Source organism: Saccoglossus kowalevskii, chromosome 14 (genome assembly GCF_978046115.1).
Source record: "Saccoglossus kowalevskii chromosome 14, keSacKowa6.1, whole genome shotgun sequence".
NCBI classification, from domain to species: domain Eukaryota; kingdom Metazoa; phylum Hemichordata; class Enteropneusta; family Harrimaniidae; genus Saccoglossus; species Saccoglossus kowalevskii.
In genome coordinates this window covers 3,298,517-3,321,162 of record NC_140654.1, presented here as the reverse complement: position 1 = coordinate 3,321,162, position 22,646 = coordinate 3,298,517, and the positions used below count along the sequence as shown (strand labels likewise).

The following is a 22,646-nucleotide window of genomic DNA, read 5'->3' as shown; positions in this document are numbered from 1 at the left end:
CCACTGTCATGGAAATTAATTAAAAGTAGAATGACATCATCAAACGTGATGGCTTAATACCTGATATGACTTCAGTGTGAGAGTTGTCAGCAAGGCTGTCCAAGTAAGCTAAGTAACTCTCTGAGTTAGTCAGTGTTGTTGTCTGATCCAAATTCATATCTGTAAACTTATCGTTGTCCGCACTCACATCATATAGACTAATTTCATCAGCTGGTGATAAAACCGATAAGCTACTTGCAACATTGGTTACTGAATAACCTTGATGTCCATTCATATGCATCTTGCTAACATACGTAGGACACACACATAGCGGGATACTCGTACTGCGTCATTTTTGGGCAGTCAAAATATGACGCACGCTAAATTTCAATGACTAACAAAGAGAAGTTTACAACGGTTTATAAATTCTTATACTGATTAACACTGAATATATAAAGGGACAAACCAATGAATAATAGAGGCCTGGGGGGGGGGGGTTAAGGTAAGACAGCTAAGTCTTACAACAGCAGTGAATCATAACTCAAGTTAGTGACTGAACTACTGTGGTGGACTTTAATGTATACATACATGTACCAGTCAATTATACCCCGTACCTCTACATGTATGTACCTAATATATATTGACATAGATGGGCTACACATGAACAAGATGGAATTAACAATCATGATGCGTAAAGAGTAATTATAACTTAGAACAACTACAAGTCTTCATGGAGAAATGGTAAATATATTGGTGTTAGCATGCAATATATTAATCAAGGAAAGCTTAAAAAAAACTGAGAGAGTATTGACATATTGAAAATTTACCCAAATTTTAAAATTAGCCTTTCAAACAAGAAGCTTGGCAACTAATATTTGTTATTTGAGATGCACAACATGTAAACAATGGGATTCACATGATTATATTACTTAAATTTGATTGTACATTTGTGGTTTTCAGTCTAATTTATTCCAGAGCAATTCCACTACAAGTTCATTTTAATTTTTTTATCAGATATCAGAAATTGCATAATAATTAGATAATTAATATGCATGTTTGTGCCACTTTTCCTTGAAATGTGATTAAAACTTGAGATATCGATGACAAAGATGAAAAATTATTATGCAAATTAGGTATTTAATATGCACAGATTTAACCCAAAACAAATTTGGTCTGTGCATAGTCATAGTGCGTCTATGCACCAAGTTTTATTAAAATGAAATAATTAGTATTTGAAATTTCAGCGAAAAAGTAATTAATACACATGGATTTTTACCCAAAAGTTTCATCAAAATCCAATGAGTGGTTCTTTAGGATATCAGAACAGCTAAAACTTAGCTAATTATCATGCATGAATTTCAAACAAAACCTAATCAAATCTGCTAATTAGCCTAGAGCATTTACGCATCAAGTTTCATCAAAAACCAACATACCGGTAGGGTTCTTGAGATATCAGTGGATACACACAGGCATACACATACAGACAGACAGACAGACAGACAGACACACCAACTGTAAAGACTCCCATTGACACAGGAGTCAAAAACAGAATAACTGCAAATCATTACACACTGTACATGTATGTACTGGTACTGATATAACAATTGTTTCATTTCAGAGTGGGTCACTCAATAAAATCTGGAATTCTGTGATTTATTGTTGGTTATATATTGCATAACCGTCGGCTTGCATTACTGTGAAAAAAAATCGTCATTTTTGTAATGAAACCAAAAAGAGTGGGCTAAAACATGTTTCTTAACTTTCACCTTTTTTGCATGCACATCTACGATCGTATCTGACCACAAATTGTAATAGCATGAGATAAAACAATCTAGACCTTATTACATGGTAGCCAATGACAACCAATTACTTTGTTGACATTCTAAGAACCGCCTAAGATTATACCTCGCTAGAAGTACATGTAAAGTATCTACATTCATATATTTCCAATAGAACAATACAAACTACGGATCAATTTACAGTGTTACGACTTCACTATTCTATTGTCTTGCATGCACTCAACAACATTTTTATACCTCGCTAGAAGTACATGTAAAGTATCTACATTCATATATTTCCAATAGAACAATACAAACTACGGATCAATTTACAGTGTTACGACTTCACTATTCTATTGCCTTGCATGCACTCAACAACATTTTTATACCTCGCTAGAAGTACATGTAAAGTATCTACATTCATATATTTCCAATAGAACAATACAAACTACGGATCAATTTACAGTGTTACGACTTCACTATTCTATTGTCTTGCATGCACTCAACAACATTTTTTTACCTCGCTAGAAGTACATGTAAAGTATCTACATTCATATATTTCCAATAGAACAATACAAACTACGGATCAATTTACAGTGTTACAACTTCACTATTCTATTGTCTTGCATGCACTCAACAACATTTTTATACCTCGCTAGAAGTACATGTAAAGTATCTACATTCATATATTTCCAATAGAACAATACAAACTACGGATCAATTTACAGTGTTACGACTTCACTATTCTATTGTCTTGCATGCACTCAACAACATTTTTATACCTCGCTAGAAGTACATGTAAAGTATCTACATTCATATATTTCCAATAGAACAATACAAACTACAGATCAATTTACAGTGTTACGACTTCACTATTCTATTGTCTTGCATGCACTCAACAACATTTTTATACCTCGCTAGAAGTACATGTAAAGTATCTACATTCATATATTTCCAATAGAACAATACAAACTACGGATCAATTTACAGTGTTACGACTTCACTATTCTATTGTCTTGCATGCACTCAACAACATTTTTATACCTCGCTAGAAGTACATGTAAAGTATCTACATTCATATATTTCCAATAGAACAATACAAACTACAGATCAATTTACAGTGTTACGACTTCACTATTCTATTGCCTTGCATGCACTCAACAACATTTTTATACCTCGCTAGAAGTACATGTAAAGTATCTACATTCATATATTTCCAATAGAACAATACAAACTACAGATCAATTTACAGTGTTACGACTTCACTATTCTATTGCCTTGCATGCACTCAACAACATTTTTTTAGATCTGGGAGGTGCTAAAGAGTCTTTTGGTTACTGATAGGGCTTTAATTTTAACTCACTGAATGTAACTATTTTCAAATAAAGTTGAGCAAAACTGGGATACAAAAAATCTTAGGAATACAAAACCTATTAAGAGATTAATATGAATTTGTGGAATGACTAATAATAATATCACAAATATATATGTACTGGTATATGTAAATATAAAGCCAGAAAATAAAGCAAGGCCAAGGACAATTTAGATTTATTACCCAGCAGTACAAACCATATTACCCCGGGCACGCGCCCAGGGGCCTGAACATACAAAATCGGGAAAAATTGGAGGTGGGCGCTTACCCGAGGACCACCCCAAAAAAAGATTTTAAAAAGTTGTTTTTGTGATCGTATGATAAGGTCAAATAAAGGAATGCTTTCGTACACTTTGTACACGAACTTATTTCTTGATTTATGCGAGGTTTCAATAAACGTGAGCACTCGGTCAAGAACTGTGGGAACACTAAGACACAGGGTCGAATTTCAAGAATAAAACTTGTTTTATGTCAGTGAATGAAGTTGTATTACTCACTGAGTATTACTCATTGGCTACAAAGTATGGTAAGTATTGTAATCAATGCACGGTTACTTTTTTAGTACTGGTAACCGTGATCAGTGCAAGTCGAAACGGCCGGGAAAAACTACTGCTTGTAATCCAAGATGGCGATGACCTCATTAGCATAATTTTGTTCACGCACGTATTGATACATCGCATCGTAATTACTGAAGAATAGCAGACAGGGTTATGAAACAAATCAACCTTTTATTACTGATGTGAAATGTTTACAAACTATTGCGAATACATAAACATATCCAAATGGCGATACATAAAAACAGACTGAAAATAAACTCTGGTCGACCTCATTAAGATGATTTATTCACGCACCTACACACGTGACAAAATTACAAAAATAACGATGATGCAACAAGTTCCCGTCGTCGGCTTGCCTCATTATGGTTATCGTAATGGAATTGAGGTCGGCAAAATGTTTTTTCTTCAACGACAGAAAAATAATCCACATGCTGTGATGAAGGATGGAAAGAAAGTAGCAAGCTTACGACGTGATGTCTCAAAAGTGCTAGCTCGCATTATGGATTCACAGTCAGCGAAATGCTACGATTTGAAACTAAAGCTAAGTACTTCAAACCCCCGGTTCAAACCACTCACCAAGGTATGGATCGTTGCAATATTGCAATATTGGATTCATCGTGAATGAAGAGAAAGCAGAACGTGTGCGCCACATGCTGCGTGGTTCATCTTACGTCGTTAAGTTCCAATGAGTTTTTACGTAAAAACACAAACAAAAAGGCCCTTTTCAGGGCCACCACACACTCCAATAAGAGAACTACCGTAACAAACACACTATTTAAATAAATTGAACGCGTTCGTTTTTGACAAATAAAACTTTATTGTTGACCCCTTGGCTAAAAATCACTCTGGGCGTTTAACCGAGGATGTCCCCAACATGTAACTTTTGTGAAAACAGGGGGTGGGCGCTTGCCCAGGGAGGGGCGCGTGCCCGGGGTAATACGGTACATGTAATACATGACATATATGAAGGCCAGGAAACACTTGCTTACACAAATGTGGAAATTAAAAAAAAAATCACCAAAAATAGAAAAATGAGAATAATAAAACTATCATGAAACAAGTCATTGAAAATGACACAGTCCCCGTTAAGTTCTCTTTGTGCTGGTCATATTAAAGCGGAGGGGTTGTCGCGAGCGTGTCCTTGAAACTTGAGTTCCAAGTGGCGTATACAACAGATTATTTATTTACATCAAAACACGTGTTTCGTGTCGTAGTAATATGGCCAAAATAAAAACAGCCGTTATTCAGCCATCTTTGATCTGATTATGAAACACACTGATATGTATGATGTATGTGCCAAATACGAATGAAAATGGTACATAAATTGTGGAAATATAGTAGTAAGGCCAAAAAGTCAGATGGCTGTCAATCGGCCATCCTTGACCAGATTTTGAAACAAATTGTCATGGACATGCATCCTAACATGTATAAAGTACATGTACCGGTATGTGCCAAATTTGAATGAAAACTGACAGAGCATGTCCAAGATACCGCATAAAAAAACAAAAACAAGATGCCTGCCAGTCGACCATCTTTGATCCAATTGCGAAATAAATCGTCATGGACATGTATCCTAACATGTATAATCTATGTACCAAGTTTGAATGACAACTGACAAAGCATGTCCAAAATACAACATTTTCAAAAAACAAGATGGCTGCCGCCCAGTCGGCCATCTTTGATCCAATTGTGAAATAAATCATCATAGACATGTATTCTAACATGTATAATCTATGTACCAAGTTTGAATGAAAACTGACAAAGCATGTCCAAAATACAACATTTTCAAAAAACAAGATGGCTGCCAGTCGGCCATTTTGAATCGAATCGCTAAACCATTGCATGTGCATATGTCCCACATAAAGTACTAGGCACATGCGAAGAATGAACAGAATCGGTCCAAGGGATTCTGAGATATGACTTCGGACGGACGCACAGACACACGGACGGACAGAGACCGAATTATAAGGCCCCGTTTTCGGACTTCGTCCGAACGGGGACTAAAAAATATTTTCAGGCACTCCGTTTTATCACATTTTTTTATTTTTTGAGAAAACAATAAGACTAGTTTTATAATATATTTCAAAAATCTGTTCAGAATATTTACCTCTCAATGTGTTGTAGAGCAATGTCGTACTTGTATGTCGATTAGAGATAAACTAATAGAACAAATATTGTACACCTATTAGAAATGTGATTCTAATAGAGTTAATATGGTACAGAATATGAAATTCAAAAGGTAAATAAATGTGATATACAACAGCTGTGATAGATAGTCACATGCAGATCACAAGGACTGGCTAGGATTAAATGTATACAGACACTACGCAATAACACTGGTAGATATTCTAATACAAATAAACCAAAATATAAAGATACAAGTTAACAACTGAAACCTAATATAGGTACCTAATGTGACATCCACCTTGAAGGATTTAAATCTAAATGTCAGACATGTGCATGGCTGTGTCATGATTTGTAATTTAAGTTTTTGCAACCAGTAATACATCAAAATGGGAAAACAAGATGTGCAACATATTGCACAACAAACATATTGGACACATATTCTATAAATAAACTAATATTCAGTTTCTAGTGATTCAATGATTGTGTGTTGTCAAAATGATGTAGATCCGGATAGACGACTTTGGTCATAAATATAGTGATGCCTTACTTAGAATATAGCAAATTTTAAACACACCAAAACAATGTAATTGTTGAAAATGGTGTTTCTGTCACCTATATGCATCATAGAATAGAATACTGTAAGTGAATTATTTATTCACTGGGTATTGATTTCACTAATTGTTCTGATTCAGTAACAATTGTGACATAGTACAAGTCAATCAATAACCCAATCAATAATCAAGGCATTATTTAACTAAGTGTACATGTACATTTTGTACTTGTCAAAACGTCCTGATATTTTAATAAAAGATTTGTACAACAGTAAGACCAATCCCTGTGAATCTATGCCAATGGGCAAAAAAGTAGACTTTAAATAGAACTATTTTGTGAATGATTACTTAAGTTGACTTCGGCACACAAAGGGTTAAACACTCATTACTCAACAATTTGCTTTTTTTAATTCATATATCACATTTGTATTTTGCATGTCTATCATTTTATCATAAAAACCATGAATTTGAACATGTTACATCATAGTATAATGTGATAAGTGTTGGAAATAAATACATTACAATAAATTGGAATGCTGTGTCCAAAAAGATTGTAGCAATGGGTACCACATTGATTTTAATGATATAGCATAAATAATTTTGTTATTTTGTATCAGAAATCGCCTTGTAATGGAGCATGTACAGTAGTCCATATACAGTGAGGAACAGCTGATGCCACGATAACACTCCTACAACAGCCCATCAATACATTTGGAAAATAACACAACATAAATGTAAAGTTGAAAATACAAATGAATTTGAATAAGTAAAATTAAAAACCTCATGAACACACAAAATAGAAAAATAAAAACCTTTAAAAGTTGTTCACATTATTGACAGTACAAAAAACTGAAATTAACAACTACACCACAATACCATGGAAACAGTTTCACTTACAAATAATTATTAAAGTCACTGTAATGCATTCTGTCCAATATTGGTCCCATGAAACAGATACAACACACATACATGTATAATACATTGTTTACATACAAACGTATGCTGTAGCTATAACTGCATTAAGCTGGGACAGGATACATCAACAAATGTTAAAACATTTCTTACCGTACATACCATTTAATACAATTTGTGTCAGCTAACTTTTGTTGACATCCGATACACACATGTACGGTATAGATATTGGGTCAAAATATTATCAAGTACATTTTTACCTATTAATAATCACGCACTTACAGAGGGTACATAACGAATCACTATTACCATAAAAATAACATAATAACAACATAACAAGTTATAAATATAATGATTTGTTGCTTCTCTGATGTGTGGTTATCATTTTGTAATTATATACTTAATAACCTGAATAAAAGGCTAAAATATGAAGCAGAACTTTGCAATATTAAAAAAAAAATCGTCTAATCAATATCATCAGCAAGCAAATTGATACAGAAATGAATCACTTCAGCATTATAATGTATGCTTTGCTTTATAATTTGATGACATAATGGCTAATTAAAAAAACAAAAATATTGAAAATATATTTTTTTTTTATTTTAATATGTACATTTTATAAAATAAATTGAAATTTAAACATTGGGAGATACGTATTGGCACAGTATGTTGGATTATATCAATTCAATGGCCACTGTACATGTACTGTACATCTACTAAATACATGTATATCACTTACCTGAAAACTCATAGACGGAAAACTGGTGCATATTATCAATTTAAAAACAGAAACCCTCATCAACAAATTATTAAAATTTGTAAATAAAATATATCCTGACAGCAATGTGAGTAATTATCAATCCAATAAGTTAATTTTCAACACAACTATGTCCACACGTGAATATGCAAATTTTCAATAAACCATGTAAGGCTGCATTTACCTTCGGGATAATAGGATTTGTTCCAAAACGAGTTCATACTGGTTTCTGTTGTTGCAGAAAGGCTAGAATAGGTGTGTGGTGTTTGCCGCCATGATGCCACCGACAGACTGTATGTACATGTATGTTACAAAGTCCAGAATTGAATGGCAAACACTGACCATATGTAAATACATCTAGTACCGTATTTACATGGCGGATATCACTGATTTGATTAAAAAAGCCACAGATGGGACAACTTTAAGTATTTGCATTAGTACGTCATATGACGTAGATATTACACTGATGATTTAGACAGGCCTATCAATTCTTACAACATAGTATGGATATATTCACATCAATAAGTATAAACATGCAGTCATACACTTCAAGACACAGGTTAATTTATGTTTTAATGTTTTACTGTCAAAGCTATAAATGTTAGATAAACAAGTCCTTAAAGTTGCTTTTCCATGTTAAGTTGATCTGCAGATAAACTTTTGCTGATCATAAAAACTTTTGTATAGTTCATGAGATATTATACCTAACAAAAGCTTCTCCTAAAGTGTTCTTGCATTATTAGGAAAATAAAAATAAGTACAGGTATGTTTGGTTTGGTGATTGACCCTAATCTTGGCAGTCCTGTACTTGATCACATAATGGTTAAACACCATGACCTTCAATATTTTATCATTTTACATGGAGAACACAGTATGCTACTGCATGACCCCAAATACAAAGTGCAAATACAACTTTCAATAATAATACCTTTAATAAATTATAAGAGGTAGGTGAATGGCGAGTGTTTATAAGGGGGTGCCAATTTGGTTGATTTGACTTTCTCAGTTTTTAGTATAAATAATTTTTGTATTGTAAGTATAGAGATCAGTTATTGGCACAAATTTGATATATTCAGAAACCTGTAGAATTAAGAAAGAGACATCACATAGCTAGTGTTCAAACAGTCCCCTTTAAAACAGGATGCGGAGCGACGTCCACCACCTTTTAAGAACAGAAAATTGTGTACATACTTGGTCAGGCCTGTGTGACATATCCATTGTCCACCCCTAGAGGGCAGTACACAGTTGCAAGTAGACACAACATACCTTTCATATACTGTAAAGGGGGTAATTATTTACTGGGTTTTAATTTAGCTTATTTCGCTGACTGGAAAAATGCGCTAAATTAAAACACAGTGAATATGTAAAATTTAGCATAGAACACATTATCTAAATGACGAAACCGTGAATTTAAAACCCACTGAATATGCCTGAAATGGTAAATCAGTGAAATTTAAACCCAGTGAAAATTAGTCATTTTACAGTACATACAAATGTACCCCTCTAATCTTGCTTAGATGACATTTAGCGAATACAGCATAGGTCACAGACTTGATTACAGAAAACCTCTGGCGATATTTAACTTAAAGCAATTTTCCCCTACTAGTATGTGAGTAAATGCAAACATATTTTGTGCTCTTGACATTTGAAATCGCCCACATATACGACATGACATTTATGTTGCAAGCCACTGATGTCAAAGATTCTGATATTCATTATTCTATAAAGGGCAAAAGAAAAGATTGGAATCTGTACAGTAAGTAGGGAAGTGGTATTCCTTCTTTCTCCTCACATCCAAAACAAATGAAGTGGACGTGTTTTTTATTTAATTTTGTTTTGAGTGCAACAGCTGTTTTTATTTACTGGTTTTAATGAGAAATAATAACACTATATATGACCTATGACCTTTAAGCCACAGATGTTTGCAACATACCAAGGAATACTTTTTTTTAAATTAAAATAAAATAAACAAGCCATGCATGGCACAGTCCCAGTTAGTTATCAAATTTAAGATATAAAGTTTTGTTTATAGTAATATACATGTAGCTGGAATATAAACATGTCAGGAATATGATGATTGTTTAACATTTAAATGATTGACATTTGTATCTGATCGTCAAATGAGTATTGAGAGATATTGTTCTAGAACAGCATTAATTAAAACAAAATCAGCCATTATGAATATATGTATAATGAATATACATGTATGAAATTTGAACATAGTCAGTCAAAACAAGTCAGACATATGGGTCTGGAAACCCATTCATTAAAACAAAATGGCCACCGGACAGCCATTTTGAGTCTGATCTGAAAAATAAAATGACGTGCATCAGGAACCCGTAATGTCTAATGTATGTACCAAGTTTGAACGAAATCTATCCATAAATGCCAGTAATGCTTGATATTTGATGATTTTTTAGCACAAAAATGACAACCATTCGACCATTTTGAATAGGATCGTCAAACCAATATATCTGTCTATCTATGACATGATGTATAATGAATATTTAAAATTTGAACATAATCAGTCAAAACAAGTTGGAAATATGGGTCTAGAAGCCCATTCATTAAAACAAAATGGCCGCCAGTCAGCCATTTTGAATGTTATCTAAAAAACAAAATTATTTGCATCAAGGTCCCATAATGTCTAATGTATATATCAAGTTTGAACAAAATCCATCTGTAAACAGACGAGAAATGCTTGATTTTTATGATTTTTTAGCACAAAAATGGCCGCCATTCGGCCATCTTGAATCAGATCGTAAAACAAACTGATGTGCATATGTATGATATCATGTATGATGTATGTGTGAAGTTTGATTGTGATTGGTCCAGGCATTTCTAAGATACAGGTCCGGATGCACGCACAGACGCACACACGGACACAAGGAGGTCAAAACATAAGTCCCCGTTTCCGGACTTCGTCCGAATGGGGACTAAATATTATATAAAGTAAACAAGCAGCCTCTTGGCTGAGATAGCAATGTACATTTCAATTAAGAAATTGAAAAATATCTGTAGAAAATGAACAAATCTGAAAGAGGTCTACCTATACCTATATATATAGTATCAAAGTAATCATACTTTTTACCAAAATTATTTATCAAAATTAGAGAATTGAAGATATCATCATGAGATGAACAAATCTGAGAAATGTATACCTGAGATACCTATACACCAAGTATCAAAGCAATCAGGCTTGTAGTTTTCAAGAAGTTGACGTGGACAATCACTCATATGATAAGCTCCACTCAACAAAGTTAATAGCGGAACTAAAAATGACTTGATGTGCTGTGTTGTACGAGATCAGTACCATGTTATTTCATGACGTTTTTGCCATTATTGACTTTGTTTTGTTGAACAAATTCATATAATAATGAATACTCAAGACATACACCTGATCAGACAGGTAGTTCACTATTTAAAAACTTTATTTAGTAAACATCTTTTATAAATGTGCTGTCTTTATTGTCTTGTATTTTACTTTTTTATACTTTATTATTTCAACTTAAGATGAACTGTCATTATTCATTACGGTGTAATAAAGATATGAACAGCAAATATACAGAGCCGCCAGAAAGTATTTACACACCACACTACAGGCAGCTACTACCTACGATATCATACAATAAAATAAACTCAATAACGGTTTGAATAAATATATTTATATATCTAATAAAATATGCATTTTTACACACAATAAAAACAACAAAATTGTCATTGTCATGCAGGATTGAATAAAAACGGCAGTCTGAACAAAACAGTGAAAAAACGTTCGAATTCTCTATGGTGAATACAGTGTAAATGCAAGCTCATGAATATTCATGAATACATAGAACGCGGCGATTGTCAATAATGCGTGTGTCCACTTCTTCGCTGGATGACTTCTCTGAGTCGTTTTGGCATGGTATCGACGAGTTTCCGACACATGTTCACCTGGAACTGTCCCCAAGCTTCCATTATACTCGCGTATAAATCCTCGATGTTAGCAACTGGTTGGGAATGCACCTCTAAATCGATCAACTCCCAAAGGTTCTCAATGGGATTCAAATCTGGAGACTGTGCAGGCCAATTCAAAGTGGTAAAGTTGTCGAAAAAATATCCGTACTCTTGTGGATTATTTAGAAAATCCCTCACTGCCAATGCTGTGTGAACGGGGGCATTATCCTGTTGGAAATGAAAATTGGATCCAACGAGTCTTAGTGCCGACGGTATCATTTCGTTTTGCAGGATATCCAAATATTTCCATCAGTTCATGGTCGTCGATACACGGACCAGCGACCCTAAGCCGGTAGCCGAAAAACATCCCCACACCATGACGCTACCACCACCAAATTTTATTGTAGGTTTAATGCATTTCAGCTCGTACAATTCACCTGGTTTCCGACGTACAAATAATCTTCCACAGCTACGAAACACCGTAAACTTTGATTCGTCTGACCAGATAATTTGAGCCCACTGCGCCGGAGTCCAGTCGATGTGTTGTCTGGCAAATTGCAACCGTGCTGCGATGTGTCGAGGTTGTAGTTTTGGTTTCTTTTTTGCAACACAGCCGCGAAGATTACCATCCTTATATAGTCTTGATTTTATAGTGCTCAAACTCAATCTTTTCCCAGTGAGTTGATTAAAATTGGCACGCAAATCACGGGCGGTGTGAAACCGATTCGCTAAACTGGACCTGATGAGTAGCCGGTCTTCGCGTTGCGTTGATCGACGACGATTGCCCATACTACCTCGCAGACGAAGTTTTCGCAGGTTGAAACGTATGGAGCCTTCAGAAATTCCCAGTCTTCTTGCAATTTCCCTATTAGACACTCCTTCTGTATACAGTGCTTCAATGTTCCCTTTAGTAAATTCTGACAATTCCCTAACTTTCGGCATGGCTCAATGTTTGTAAACAAAAATTACGTACAGTATCTGACACTATGACCTCGATAGGAATATTCATGAACTACAACTGACAGGTATTCCTGCCCAGAAGTGCGTGTTGAAATAATTTCAGCTTCCCAATTGGTTCAAATTTGCCTGAGAAAGGACACGACTATCGCACATGTTTTATGGCGTGAAGTTTTAATGAGATGCCAATGATATGCAAATGAGCGCGCTCCCATAGAGTTAACCATGGCGATTTTCGCTCACTGAAAAAACGTCTACATACAAAAAAACTAAACACAAATCAACCATTTTATTTTGACTAAAATGCACTAGTTCTTCTTAAATTTAGTATATTTTAAAGTCAACACATCATGTTACCCGGAATTGTTATTTTTAGTTACAAAAACGATCAAATGACAGGTGCGTAAATACTTTCTGGCGGGTCTGTACTTCAAACACCATTCCTGGCTTGCACGGTGACTCTGGGTACATCAATATCTATGGCATACAGGGCCATCACCACATATCAATGTTTTTTTTGTATTTGAATGACAAGGAAAATCAGTGAAACACAAAACTAATACAAAATAAGCATGAAATCTATTACATATTGCCTTTAAAAACTAGTAAGTCAAGCATGTCAGAAAAGTACATGTTAGTAAAGACACTTGAAAATATGAGCAACAGTCAGACATTCAGAATCAAATCACAAAACATAATAAGGCTAAGTTACCAAGTATTTAAATACCTATTTATGTTTTGTAAAAAATTTTGACAAGGTACATGCACTTTCATGCAATAGAAAAGATAAAGTATTTTTGCTTCTTGGGTGCATTTGACGTATGATAAGAATTGCATGTCAGCAGAGTTACCTGAACTGCGTACATTGATGATTCAATAACTGCTTTTTGTAATTACATTTTAAATGTACATCCTACTATTTGGATCAAATTTAAAAAAAAAACTTTGGCAGGATGTTATTGACAATCTCAGGAAACCACTATATCGTTGTACATGTAGCACATAGTTTATGAAGTATGATACTGCATGATCCCAAACATGGCTGGTCAGTAAATTTCATTAAATTGTTAGTGAGAAAGCATATTTACACTGTAACTTAAAATTAAAAAGACAAAATTATATCAATTTCACACACTACCATATTACACAGCCTTTTTCAAAATGAAAGCCAGATACAACCATACAAAATGAGAAAGCAGACATGCACTGCGAGAAGTGCCATAACGGAAAAAAAACAATAAAATCTTGAAAACACACAAATCTTAATAAAACCAAAAGTATGACATTATCATCAACGTCACTTCAGTGTGGTAGCATGATGACATATCCTATACTGAACTTCATGCATATTTATTTATTTTAATTCGTAGATGGATATTTTCTAGCAGACTGCTCATAAGTCTCTTCTCTTGGGACTCTTTACAATTGATGAAATAATTAATTTTCGCTAGATAGGTCACAAATCGGGCAATATATTACAGGACCTGTCAATTACATCAACAGTGTTTCATGATGACAGCAAAATAGTATTATGGTAAATGTATATAGCCATGTTTGCCTCATTCATATTCACAGGAGACAGATATTCACAGTGAACTGAAAGGCTAGATTACTAACTCAAGATGACTTGCCTTTTTATGTATTTTTCTGTAATATTTTGGATGAAATGAATACAACTTAAACAAATTCTATAGGCTACAGAGTTGGATTAAATGTGTTTGGGGCTTCTCAAAGGGTTGAAGGTCACCTGAAAAGGGGGTTGAAGGTCACCTGAAGGGGCAGGACTAAAGGTCACCTGAAGGGGCAGGACTAAAGGTCACCTGAAATAGGATTAAACGCACAAAATGGGTTAAAGGTCACCTGGTGTTAAATGACTCCTGGGGTAAAAGCTCACCCAAGAGGGGGTGGAGCAAAGGTCACCCAATAAGGGGGTCAAATGTCACCCAAGAGGGGGTAAAAGGTTACCAAAGGGGTAAAAGCTCACCCAAGAGGGGGTGGAGCAAAGGTCACCCAAGAGGGGGTAAAAGGTTACCAAAGGGTAAAAGCTCACCCAAGAGGGGTGGAGCAAAGGTCACCCAAGAGGGGGTGGGGGTGGGGTAGAGCAAAGGTCACCCAATAATGGGGTCAAAGGTCACCCAAGAAGGGGGGTCAAAGGTCACCCAAGAAGGGGGGTCAAAGGTGACCCAAGAATGGGTCAAATGTCACCCAAGAAGGGGGTAAAAGGTTACCAAAGAGGTTAAAGGTCACCCAAAAGGAATTAAAGGCAGGGATCTCACCAGCCCACTGGGAATGCTCGCCATTCGTGTATATTAAAGAGCTAATGCATATTAATGAGCTTGGTTTATTCAAGTCAAGTATCATTTGTTTATTTTTTTTTAGGTATGAAAATACGAATTTCACAATAAGATTACTTTTTTTGAAAGATCTGTTCAATTATATTTTTTATTTAATAAATGTAGTATACTTGTATTTGTCTGCATGATACGAGTAAGCCAAGATATCCAAGAAATACTCCCTGAATTTACAAAAATAAAAATTAGACATTAAATAACACAAAAATTCCTGAAAAATTTAAAATAGTTGGAATTTAAATATAAAACAACTCAAAACATTTTAAAATGCAAATACTGCAAACTAAACATTGCTACAAATTTACTATTGTTGCAATGTTTATTGAAAAAAAGTCAAAACAATCACAATTGACATGTAGCCAAGAGTATGGTAAAGAGTTGCATAATCTTATTTAATACCACAAAAAACATTCTCCTTCAAAAAATTGACATTGTAATTATTCAGTGGATTGTAATTTATTATTCATGTCATCAGCTTCTAAAAATATTTACATTTAATGAACGAATATTATTGCAAAGATCATCTAAATTACGATATAACGAATATTATTGCAATGATCATCTAAATTACGATATAACACAACATAGTCATGATGCCTTGCAAGAACTATTGCTTCTTTGTTTGATATAAATTATAAGTTATATTTGATTTTGGTAGTTTTATAATTAGAGAATGTTTTTAAACACTTGATAGCATCGGTAAAAAAACACAGACCCGCCATGACACAATAGTTGACCGGCATGTGTGCCATTAACCAATTAGAATGCCACATGCTAAGGCCGATAAAGTTTTCCAAATGGTAGATACCAGTAATTTAGTATGGCAACCCCATAATTTCATTCTATTTTCTTAATCCTTTTTGAAATGTCAAAATTGTGAAGACAAGCATTTTGTAATGCATAGTCCCTGTTGTGTACTAAATGTTGAACATGATAAATATATAAAATTCACTATCTTGTTTATAGTTTTAAGTTTGAAGAAAATCAAACACATGCCCAATATGATTTAAGTGTACAAGAAAAATAATCAGCAGGCAGTCATCTTTGATAGATAACATTATTGTATTTGTGTCATGACGGACATAAAAACATAAAGTTTGAAGTGAATTACAAAAACCGTGTATGAGTTATACATGAATGTCTGGCAAGGATCTCACTAGCCCAATGAGAGTGCTGTGCTTATAATGAATATTAAATAGCTAATGGTCACACATGCAAATACTTTTTTTTTCATTCAGGTCAAAATATTATTTATTTGTCAAAAGTAAAATGGCCAGCAGTTGACCATTTTGAGTTAGATTCACGAATCAAAGTGATGTACATCAACTACCAATAATGGTAAATCCTTCCACCAAGTTCGAAAAAAACTTGTGCATCAGTATGCCATGATGTGATGTGAAAATAGAGACTAGACACAACAAATATCACAGAACCCCAGTTGAGTGCAGAATCTGTGAGCAGTAATAAAAATGAAATATCAAAAACATTGCCTAATTTAAACCTAATCTCATCAGTGGATTACAGCACAGCATCAAAGTATGTTTCATTAAAAAGCACATCAGATATCAGTGGAACAACAAAATTTTGGATAATTTATATAAATTGTGTAATTAATATGCATAGTTTAAACCATAAACTGCAGCAGTAACTTCCTATGCATCAATCATAGGCTGATTTATGTAAATTAGATAATGAATTGATGCATGAATTCAAGTCTTTGATTGGATAACTGCTTGACCCTATGTCAGTACGAGCTGCCAAATCGATAAAGCTACATGTGTTTTTGTATCAGTTGCATAAATTATTTTATAAATTCATGATTTTGAAAAAATAATTATTTTTAAGGATGTAAAATTTTTACAGTTACTGCAAGACTGCCACTGTGTTCTTTGCACACAGGAATAAAAAATGTCAAGACCTTCTTGTAGGAAAGTAAAAGATTACATTGAATGCTTGGATAATGATGCAATTTGATTCCAAAATATAAAATGAAATTACAACAATGCAGTATGATTAACTCTTAAAGATCAAACATGCACACCTGCATGTAACTCTAGATACTTTCCTAAAGCTGTCAGGTGTACATGTACACTACTATTGTACTGTACAGTTTCTCTCTTGCTGCTCTACATGCCAAGTCGACATTTCAGCACAAGTGACAGAGTCTCTGTATCATGCATGGTTACCTGATTACACTGAATTCATACAGAATACATCAATATATTCTTGTTTATGCAACACACAATATACAGCTACATGTATAATGCCATGTACATGTAAATATATTTTAATGTCTTAAGGTAGAAAACTACTCATAAATGAAAATTTATTCATTTTACAATAAACCACACTCCAGAATAATATAATTATATTAAAAAATGTTGAGGATCACAAGCCTAATTTTTGAGAAAATGCAAGTTGTGTTTTAGTGGATAGTTGCCATTTTTAAAGTATTATTATAATAATGCTTTTACCATAGGTTACTTTGGCAGAGAAAATATGTCATATCTAAAATTGTCAGCTGGTGACATAGGCTGAAAAAAAATAAAAATAATGATGGGGTACTTATCTGATCGTTATCTTGAAATATTTAAACAATCTGGGTTTAAAAAAGCGTCACAAAATGCAATTTTTCAATTTTCATAAAATGTTGTGTTCTATGAAATTTTACTAAAAATAATGATTTTTTTAAAAATATTGGGGCAAGTCTCTCAAAAACTATCACTGTAACACACAAAAGAACACTATTTTATTGTGCCATGGGACAATAGCTCTATGATTGTCACGCAATTTATGACCAATTTTCTAAAAAATTATGAGTACCGAGTAGGCTTCTACCTTTGATATCTACCGGTATGTGATGAAAATCTCATGATATTGCAAATTCCATGCATTTCTCAATTAAAATCTATTCACGTTGCGGACATCCGGGCATTTTCACAACCATCACAGTGAAAACTCTATCTCAAAAAACAGTACTTTGATATAGCTGTTGGGACTCTACACTGAATAGCGTAACAAGATTACATGTACGTCTGTATGTGCAACATTTATAAATTTCGTTGCTCAGGGTTACTTTAAAATTGAGTTTGTTACGTTTCTTCGACTTAAGTCATTTCTACAGCAGTTGCGTAGAACCCATAGAAATACATGCTGCAGTGGAGTGTGTTTTAGCAACATAGACGTTCTGTGACGTAGATGAGAATTTTAACAAATGGCAGCACAGAAAGCAGTACACTTTGAAAAATGTGATTATGTAACCAGAAATAAGAAATATTAATGAAAAAACACACAGTACATGCATTGCCAATAAGTATGTGAGTAGACGCAGCCCCAGACAAACATCAAGTTACATACTATGTAGTATTTTTTTCACAGAACTATTATTTGCATTAGGTATTCCTAGAAATGTACAAATGTGATTTCAAAATCACAGTTCAATATGCAAGAGATCTTGATCACATCTCGCATTACTTTGATACCTTTATCTTATTGACACTGAGGAATATCTTGTTTTGTAGTCTATAAGGACAGCTATCTGGGAATAGATGACCGGGAACGATGGAGAGCCCTTCTAATAGGCATGCACTCCCTTGCAACAGAACAAATACTAATATGAGAAGAACAAGTTGAACAAACATTTCTTGATTCTTTCCCTCAGTGTATTCAGAATCCTAATTATGTATTTTGAGTAATTTTCAATTCAATATAATGCATGACTTAATACTACAAGGAAATTACAGTTTTATTGATTTCATTTTTTGTTATTTCAAATTTGCTGAGCTTTTACTACCGGTAATTAGTCCCATCACTAAAGTGTCATTAAGTTTATTCCTGAACTTAGTACATGAATGTTGTACTTACAAGAAAGCAATGCCTATATTGGGATTATCTACAGATGATATTGAGTGTTTGTATAAAGAAAATCAATCATTTCAAAAGTTAATAACAAGCAGCCAACATAAAATATCAATCAACTTTTCAGTACTACGTCAGACGATTCATGGCACTCAAAGTATATTTATCGATTTCAATATTTCCTCAAATCATTTCAGGTAATTTGATACGTTGATCCAATTCTGAAATGGTTCATAGCACAACCTTGTATGAAGCTAGCCTGAAGCTATATCCTCTGATCCAAACATTATGATTGAATTTATGGTATGTTACAAACGATAATCATACAACTGCCCACACCAAATCATCGCCTGGTAACTATTCTTACAGTCATGATAGCATTTAATCTATAATCAAAGAAAGCTTAGAAAGAACTCTGGTGTGCTGAGAGTATTGAAGACACATTAAAAATTAATTCAAAATTACTTGTACTTGAGATATTGATGGAATAGCTAAAAACTAATTATGTAAATTAGGTAACTGATATGAACAGATTTGAGTGTAAAACTAATAAGGCCTGCGTAATGTAATATCTTTGTACCAAGTTTCATTGAAATGTGATTAGAACAAAAAAACTATGAATTATTATTAGAGAATTAATATGAAAACAAATTTCAACCCAAAATTAATTGGGCCTGTCTATTGTCCTAAAGCATTTATGTACCAAATTTTATTCAAATGTGATGATCAGTAATTGAGATATCAGTGTTAATTAATTATTATAATTAGGTGATTAATAAGCATAAATATTTACCAAAAACTAATTGGGACTCTGCTTAGTCCTAGGTTCATTGAAATGTGATGAATACTCTTTAAAAGTTTCATTAAAATCCAATTAGTGGTTCTTTATACAACAGTGGAACATTCATGGGAAAAAATAACTAATTATGCAAATTAGGTTATTAATATGCACAAATATTTACCCCCAAACTAATCAGGTCTCTGCACAGTCCTTAAGTAACTATGTACTAAGTTTCATTGAAATGTGATGATTACTACTTGAAATATCAAATGCTGATAATTAATTAATAATGCAAATTAGGTAATTAATATGTACTGATATAACCTTAAAAACTATCAGATCTGTGCAGTGTTCTATGATATCTATGTACCAAGTTTTATTGAAATGTGATGATTAGTACTTGAGATATCAGTGGAAAAGCCAAAAATTGATTAATCATTATGCAAATTAGGTAATTAATATTCCACAGATTTTTACCCAAAACTAATAAAATCTGCACATTAGTTCAGAGCATCTATGTGCCAAGTTTCATCAAAATCCAATGAGTGGTTCTTTAGATACAAGTATCAGTGGAACAGTCATGGAACTAATAAAAATCAGCTAATTATCATGCAAATTAGGTAATGCATGGATTTTTACCAAAACCTAATCAAATCTGCGCATTGGTCCAGAGCATCTATGCACCAAGTTTCATCAAAAACCGATGTATGGTTCTTGAGATAGCAGTGGAACAGACACACACAGAGACAGACACACTAACTGCAAAACTCTGTTTTTGTGCTTCGCACACGGGAGTCAAAAAATGAATTTTGGTGAAGATAGATTTGTTTATTGTACAAGAGTGAACAAAGAAAGGCATTCATTGGATTTAAATCTTAAGATTTGAATAATTTGGTTTCTGGTGAAATAAAATTCTGGATCCATCCCTGAAGTAGCCTACAATGTAGTAAAAAGTTTAATTTTTAATGGTATCAAATTTCACAAAATGAAATTTTGGTGGTATTCATGTGAACATAATTTTCTAAATCATGATGACCTGTCTTCTTAAAAATTCCACTGCTTGGCCATCTGATCATCAAACAAATACATCTGCATATGTGTGGCATAATGTATATACCGTACTCGACCGCGTTGGCGCCCAGGGGCCTCAACTCAGAAAATCACGATTTTGTAGGGGTGGTCGCTTACCCGAGCACCCCCCTCGAAAAAGAGTGCAAATGAAAATTTTGATTCATCAAGTGACAGATTACGTCTTTTAGGGAAAATCAAATTACTAAATTAATTTGCGTCGTCATTGATTTTCACAATGAAGAAACAGAAATGATCACAAAAAATATGCACATTTTATTACAATATTAATTACGTACCACCATCATTTACGGAATTAAAAACGTTTGAGTCTGTTGGAACACAGACAAAGTCAAAATTGTCATATTATTTCCACTGACGAAGTTGTTGGATTGTATGCAAACTCTCGATGAAAATCACTTTCCGCCATGATGCAATTGCAGATTTGACCTACAGCAGCGTCGTTTGACCTAATGGGTCAAAGTTGGTTATTAACTAATCAGAATGCTGTGTTGCACTGACGCAATTCTTCGGAAATTCCCGAAGACTTTCCGGTAACGCAATGCGGAAGTGAATAATCGATGTCGAAGTACGGTCTGTTGGAATTGATTTCAGCGAATAAACGACATGGTTTTTCCAAAAAACTAGTAACTAGCCATTTTTGAGAGGTAAACTGAATATGGCATGAAATATTTATCGCATTTTACTTGTATTAACAGGTCATTGTCGAAGCGTAGTTTACGCACGGTTACCATGTTCTACGCATTCACAACATGTTCACAGCGATCGATGTCCACGCTGTATCATACAAAAACGATTACCAAGATTCGTTATGCAAGACCAAGTTTTAAATTAGTTGCAATATGAAGGGGTGGGCGCTTTGCCGAATGACACCCCAAATATAAAAAATACGCAAAAGTGGGGGGTGGGCGCTTGCCCGGGCATGGGCGCTAACGCGGTCGAGTACGGTATATAAATCAGAATATGATCTATCAAGGCTTGACAGAGATGTATGGCTCCAGAACAACAATAAATGAAAACAAAATGTTCACCAGCTGGCCATTTTGAATACAATCTGAAAAACAAAGTAACAGGCATCATATCACAATGTATAATGTATGTACACAGTTCATCTAACAAAATCCATCAATACACGACCAAGATTCATTTCCTGGAAATGCTTGATTTTGAAAAATGATGGTCATTTGCACACCAAAGCTCTGTGATGTGAATTTTAAACGTGATCAGTCATGTTCAGCATTCATTTAAAAACAACTTGCATCAAGGTTCCATAATATGCAACATATGTACATGTACCAAGGTTGAATCAGTCCATATATGAATAACATCTGGTTCTGGAATGACAACAATTCTTATTTTTGACAAATTTGTTTAATTATTCAAAATGTCCACCATTCAGCCATCTTGAATTGGAAATACATGTGCATATGAATCCCAGAATGTAAAATTACTTAAAACATCAAACAAAATGGCTGCCAGTTGACTGTATTGGATTGGATTGAGACACAGATAAAACAAGAACACAATTGTCTGTGTACTAAGTTTGGGCATGGTGTGATATACAGGGATGCAGGGCTCAAAATTTAATAAATTAACTGGTTGTCCAGTGGGACAAAAGTTGTTCTTTCAAAATTGCAC

General features: G+C 34.0%; 1 protein-coding gene across 7 annotated transcripts in view; it reads right to left on the bottom strand.

Annotated features, from left to right (window-relative positions):
* Positions 1-22,646, bottom strand: part of LOC100368208 (tumor protein D54-like) — a 57,704-nt gene that overhangs the window by 29,596 nt on the left and 5,462 nt on the right. Inside the window, exon 1 of one of the 7 annotated variants that reach the window (XM_085507794.1) lies at positions 8,218-8,429. The exons of 4 other annotated variants lie outside the window; for them this stretch is intronic. In XM_085507794.1, the coding sequence (XP_085363920.1) occupies positions 8,218-8,254 (37 nt within the window). In that variant the 5' untranslated portion in view covers positions 8,255-8,429. 2 more of the 7 variants (XM_078005787.2, XM_085507795.1) reach the window with 2 other exon arrangements.